Consider the following 6,561-nt stretch of genomic DNA (forward strand, 5'->3'; position numbering starts at 1 on the left):
ACCTCCCCAACACCCCAGCTCTGGGGGCCCTGGTGCGCTGCCCAGCCCAACCCCCACATCACTCACAGCTCCTGCTCACCGCCATCTGCATGGGTGGCTAGGGGCACAGCCACACCTCCCCCTTTTCCCCTAGTTCAGCATTTCCAAGGCGAGAGCTCTTACACTCAGTAAATGAGGGGTGCAGCAGTTGGGGTTTTGGGGGGCAGCGATCCACCCAGGAAGGGATCTCTTGCTTTCGGTCAGCTATGGAACTAAATTTGGGTGTTGTGGAAGGAGAAAACTGCAATCTGCCTTTGACCAGCGAGTGGTGATGTGTTATTACTCCTCCCTGTCCCACACAGGCAGCGCTCAGGAACTCGTGGAGTGGGTGTGAGGCAGAATCCCCCCAGCACGGGACAGAACCAGCAGCACCAGCTGAATTCTTTCCCGTATGCAGGGGATTGGGGTCCTCTCTAACCACAATTCATCAGTGGAAGCAAGCCAGCAGGTCTGGCCTCCACGGGGGGAGACTGCCCAAAGATCAGGACCTGGGAGCTGCCGGGAAGGTGCTGAACCCCCCAGTCAAGGATGCACTGCTACACCAGCCGACACTACAGCTGTCGGAGTCCAGAGAGCTCTATTTTCAACAGGGACAGAAGTGCTAGATGAAATGTTCTGGTTTCATACCACACTCATGCACTCACGCACACCTCAAAACTACTTTTTTTTTTTAACAAAACCGATAAAGTAAAAAAAAAAAGTACTACAATCTTCTTTCAACTAAATAACAAAGTTGTGTTTTAAGAGAAGTCACCATCCAACTCAAACAATTCCTCTACGACATTACGGGATTCAAGTGATCCCTTTGGCTTGTCACATTTCTTTGCTCTGTACCCACCCACGTCTAGTTCTGTTCTTAGAGACATCCACTCCTCTCCATTATTTTTCATACAATGCACTTACTGTACTTCAGAACAAGGCTGATTCTATTTGCATGTATCTTTAAGGGTCAGATTCTGGGTGAAACGCTTAAATTTTGTTACAGAATTATTTGAATGTCATTAGGGCTTTTCCAGCCCTTTGCAGTGACACAGACGTACAGGCACTCGGCTCGCTGGACAGTACCTGAGGGACAGGAATTTTGTTCCTACCCGGCTGAGTTACTCCAGCAGCCTGAAGGACAGAGGCGAGGCAGGAGAATCCCAAGTTGAAACTCAGCAAAAGGACGTGCTTAGACCCACTAGGTAAACAATAAATAAGCTTAGTAAGGAGTGAAGCAATGAGGTGCACATCACGCAGTCCCCCTTACCCATCTCATCTAAACACGCACCATCATTTAGGAAACGTAACTTGTTAATTCTTGCAGCAGCAGGAGGGAAATGGAGAGCTCCATGCCTTGCTGGTCCCAGTCACCCAGCCCTTCCGTCCACCCCCAGGAGCATCAGCATCACTGTGTCCAGAATAAGCTCTCCAAAGAGAGCAAAAGAGGAGGAAAAAAACCCCACCGCCTCCTGAATCGCATTCTGTGGAAGGCAGCCTTCTCCACCAAGAGGGGAGGGTCATGAAGAGGAAGGGCTACCCCAGGTTTTGCCACACCAACACTCTTCTCTTGGCTGACTGCAGCTATTACTAGCACTCACAATTAGATCAGAGAAGTTAAAAAGGCTTCCTCAAGTTCAAGGCAACAGCAGTGGTCCTTACAACCATTTCTTTCTTTCCCCACAACGGAAAACAGTTACCTGCAGGCAAGAGGTTGTGTTGGCAACAGCACTGGGAGGTTATTTTTGGAAGAGTACTTGTGTGGGCTGCTGTGCTTTTGAGACCTCTAGATTTTTAGGTATACATGAAAAGGGAAAGGACATCTCAAGACTGGGACTGGTAGACTTCTAGTCATGAAAAAAAAAAAAAAATGTTGTCATTGGCAGTGGCAGGAGGCCCCATTTTAAGATAGGAAGAGATAACGATGCTCAACGACAAGATGCCCTGGACCCTTTGCCAGTGTCCTATGTTTGAAAGGTGGGTGCGTGCCCTTACAGTGACCAAAGGCATTTGAGGGAATCAGGCAGAAATTTATTTAGTATCCCACCTTTGCTGCAGAGGGCCTCCAGACACATACCGATAACACCATCCCAGAGCACTCGCACCAAAACACAATTCCCAGGTGAGCCTGCTGATGTAGCCAGAAACACCACCGATCGCAGACCGCAGACTCCTAACGCAGTGCTCCAGGCACCCTTACCTTAACCTTCTCTAAATTAAAAAGCAAAAAAACCAGAAAGCCTTATATCTGAAAGTAAGGAAAGTCACCTTCAGAGCTGAACAGGGTTTACATTCAGAACTATGGCTACAAATGTACAATGTTCACTGCAATGTCTTTTGGAATTTAGTGGAAGATGCTATGTCTAGACAATAAACCATCTAATTAGGCTTTTCAAGCTAATCAGGTTACAAAATGCCTTTTCAAAAAACCACAAGTTTAAAAAGAGCCCTCCGATAGCAATGCAATTATGCCTGATAGATGTTTTGAGAAGCAGGACACGTGCCAAGCAAGCGAGGCTGCACAAAGATCCCACCTCCCTCGCCAACAGCTCTGCGAACACACCCATCTCTCCAGCAGTCATTCCAGCACTCTGCCAAGTGCAACAACACACACTTGTAATTGCCAAACTAACATTTGCGGTGTTATACACCTGTGCTACCTCAAGAGACGCAATCAACTGCTCCTCTTCTGCTCCACTTCACATTGCCAGAAGGCCAGTTAAGCTCTGTTAGCACCAGGGGAGTGAGAGAAAGAATTCAAGCTTAATTTCTGTTCTACCTACCCACTTAACTGCAATCCTGCCATGCACTAATTCTCCACTGAACCTTCATTGCTCAGAATTCCTCTACCATTTGCCTCGTGTTCATAATACTTTGACACAAAACCAGAAGCATTTGTGAAGGACTCACTAGCAGAGTAAGTCTAAAACCGCATAACTCATTTGCTGTCCATCCTCAGAGTGGGATGAAGGTGCGTTTGCAAAAAGCTTCAGTTGCAGCAAAAACTCACAGTATTTTGGATACGCCGTTCTGTACATGCAGCATCAGCAGAATCAGCTGCTCCACAGTCCATAGTGTCTCAGAACCGCCTCCACTGTTCTTCTAGAGAGCAATGCGGAGAACTGGCAATGTCAGGTCTGACCTAGCAGTGCACTAAGTGGGAAAATAAAGTTAGGGTTCAAGCATCAGCCTAAGTTGGACAGTTTCAGGCACATGATTCTTAGGGCAGCACATGCAGGTGAGCACATCTAAAAGGCAAATAAATTATACCCTACTTACACACGGATTCTCATGCAGCCACCTCTACGTTTCACCCCAAGCCTGTGGCTTATGCCCTCCATACCTCCTTGTACTTGAGGAACAAGGATGATGGTAAGAAGAGGCCACAACTACTGGTGCAGCTATTCTAAAACACCTTCTTTGGTCTCTCAGGTGTGAGTATCAGGTTCTGGAAGTGTAACTACATATAGTGTGACGGTAACAATGAGAAAGCCACTTCCCTCGAAGATCCAGATGTTTCTGCCTTTCACACACCACTAACACCCTCCCATCCGCTGCTGCTTGGCCTTCTGGACCAGCACCTGCACCTACACTCCAGAAAACGCCAGTTGCTATCACTATCAATTGCGGTTGTGGAAATGAAAACCACTCTTCAGTGCTACCATTCAAACCATGAAGTCCTGGACGAGCCCGTTACCAACCAGTGCACTATCCCACAAGTGACCGTTTCACTGACAGCACGTTGAGCATTCAGACGCTTTCTGCATGACTGGCAGAGCACTGTGTTGCCAGTGCATCAATACTATGTGTGGGTAGTTAATTCGGAAGGGTAATAGCTTAGCAGCAATGAGGTAAAATAAAAGGAGTGTTAGAATTTTACTGTATCGTCACTAATAAAAACGTTGACTGAGTAACTGATCAGGGCACTTCATGCCCGCCAACAGCAGCACTGAACACTACTGACAGGCTCTATGTGCCTCGCGTCTACACCGTTGTGTTTCACCTACTGAGATACAAGTTGTACAGTTCACGTGAGTATTTGATCCTGGCCTGTATTTTATTCTATCTTGCAAGTGGCAGAGGAAGAAAAGGAGGACATCTTTTCAGCCAAATAAATCCACAGTCACAAAAGCAGGATATTCACTAGGAGATGACACCAGTGACTGGTGTCCTTAGGTTGTCCAAGACTATGCTCTGAAGATGCTTTACATAAGATGAGCAACACGCCCAAAACAAGGCCAACTGTGGTGTAAGATGCAATTTACCCTTTCATTTCCTGCCTCAATTTCACCCAGCCACAGAGGATGACTAGATTTTGGTATGAACCATTACCTAAATCATATAGTCGGTATGCAGATATATGTCTTTCTTTAAAAATTTACTTAAAAACTGCTTGAGCTGCAGGTCATATCAGTCTGATTTGGAGAGCGAAGGCAGTTCCAACAGTACAATAGAGACTTGTCTACAGGCAGGTAAATGAGAGTCTGCTAACAAAGGGGTAACAAAAGCTGCTGGCTGGGCTGCCAGTGTTGCGCACCAACTTTCATAGGATGAAGAGGCTGTGGATGAGATCCAGGATGGGAAAACTGAGCCAACACCTGCTGCTGTTCTGAATTTTTTTTTTTTTTATTCTCCTCTCACGAGAGGGGGTGGGTAGACTATACAGAGGAGGGCTGTACAAAACTGGGCACTGGGCAGGCATTTCTTCAGCAGGCAATCCAGGCTCTACCTGTCCTTGAGCTCTCTTGTCACCCGCTTTGTGATGCGTCCACACATCAGGCCAATGAGGAAGAGTACACAGATGCCGACTGTGATCACAGATAGAATGTAATTCTTGGACGGAGAGGTCATAACTTGCATGGCAAGGTCAGAAAAGCCTTCTGCTGGGGCAACCTGGAGGTGAGAAGGGAATAAATGAGCCAAGCTGCCCTTTCCATGGGACCCTCAGCCTTGGCATTTATCAGGTTTAGCCTCTGGTACTGATATTGCCTCCTGTCAACGTCAGACCTGTTCTGAACCACAAACAAGCCGGCCTGCAATGATTCATCTGAAGGAACTGCTGCTCAGGAGACAGCTTTATGCCAGGAAGTTCTGCTGACCCTGTTTCATTGCCCCACACCTTCTGTACAGGAGGCCGAGCCCTGCATGCAGGAAAGTCAGTTTAATTCTGCACTGTTGAGGACGTATCCCAGACACTGAGAGAGTAAGAGATACAAGTTCAAAAAAGGAGACCTGATTGCAATTGTTCTCAAACTCAAAATGCTAAACTTCATTCACAGACAGGAGTTTCATTACAGGTCAAATTTTTCACAAATTGCTTGCAACAGAAAGATCCAACAGATACCTTTGCGGCATAGCTCCACATTTCAATACGATCATTAAGGCGTTTCTTGCATTCGGGCTGCAACCTCACGCGCTTATCTTCCAGGGCTTCCATTAAGCACGACATTTCTGTAAAGCACAGAGGATGGTGTTACAAAATAGTAACAGTGGCTTCAACAACATGCTATGGAAAGGCTCTTGGAAAGGGACACTTCAATGCCCATAAAGGCCGATTGTTACGCAGCTTTCCACACAGACTAGCCAGCCTGAGAGATTCTATACAAAGCCCTGCTGTACCCTTGAAGCTCGTCATTTCACCAAGATCCATGACTAATATTGAATTTTGAGGTGCAAGGAATTTTTGACTTCCAAAAGGACATTACAGTACAGGTCCAAGATATGTGATCTACATAAGATTTTATGAAGTCTTATAAATTTCCACCTTCAATGAGCTGTACTGTAAATTCCAGGCCACCACCCTGTAGAGAAAACTAAGATCTAATTCAGCTCAGGAAAAAACAGTGTTATCTCCTTAGGCTCGTTAGGAGTTTCTTTTGATCAACAAGATGTTTTGGAAAGGTTTAACTTCCTGAGTTTTCACACAGTCCTGTGAAAAGGAAAGGGGATCACAATGCTCTGGGTGCCAACCGAGGGGCTCGGCTAACTCACAAGCTCTTTTATATGCTCATACGAGACACCAGCATTTTGCATTTTCTATTTATGCTACCTTACTTGAATCATCCCTAATTGGATGCTTCTGCCTCAAAGTGAAGAGTTATTTTGTTCATAGCAAACAGGCTGCAAACTTTAAACTAACTCCTGACTTTTTAAACACAATTGTCAGTTCCAACCCTCAGAGGCAGATCCCTCTCTAAGCTACAGGCTCCTGCCTACCTTCGGTGCAAACATGTCAGAACACACATCAAAAGAATTATGACAAAACAGGAATAAATAAAGGATATCCAGATTTTCAGGAAGGCATTCAGTAAGCAGCAGGAAAGATAATGATCAGGAGAATAGTTGGCTGCTATTTTTAATGCCAAACTCAGAAAGCTGGGAAAGTTCAGAACTTTTTTCCCCGCTAGCTTTCCTTAAACAGCCATACATACTACCCAGCCAGATAACGTAACAGCAGTAACAAAGTGCAGGAGCTTGACCTCAAACAGGAAAAAAATGGGTGAGGAAATACTTAAATAAATGATGTTTCAAGTGGTCTGAACC

General features: G+C 45.9%; 1 protein-coding gene across 1 annotated transcript in view; it reads right to left on the reverse strand.

The window, feature by feature from the left end:
- Nucleotides 1-4,641: 4,641 nt before the first annotated feature.
- GLG1 (golgi glycoprotein 1) overlaps nucleotides 4,642-6,561 on the reverse strand; it is a gene marked incomplete at its 5' end in the record, with an annotated part of 17,041 nt that continues 15,121 nt past the window's right edge. The window contains 2 exons of the mRNA XM_010088125.1: nucleotides 4,642-4,911; nucleotides 5,363-5,469. Of these exons, the coding sequence (XP_010086427.1) occupies nucleotides 4,744-4,911; nucleotides 5,363-5,469 (275 nt within the window). The remainder of the gene's footprint in view (nucleotides 4,912-5,362; nucleotides 5,470-6,561) is intronic.

This window comes from Pterocles gutturalis, unplaced genomic scaffold, assembly GCF_000699245.1.
Source record: "Pterocles gutturalis isolate BGI_N339 unplaced genomic scaffold, ASM69924v1 scaffold902, whole genome shotgun sequence".
Taxonomy (NCBI): Eukaryota; Metazoa; Chordata; class Aves; order Pterocliformes; family Pteroclidae; genus Pterocles; species Pterocles gutturalis.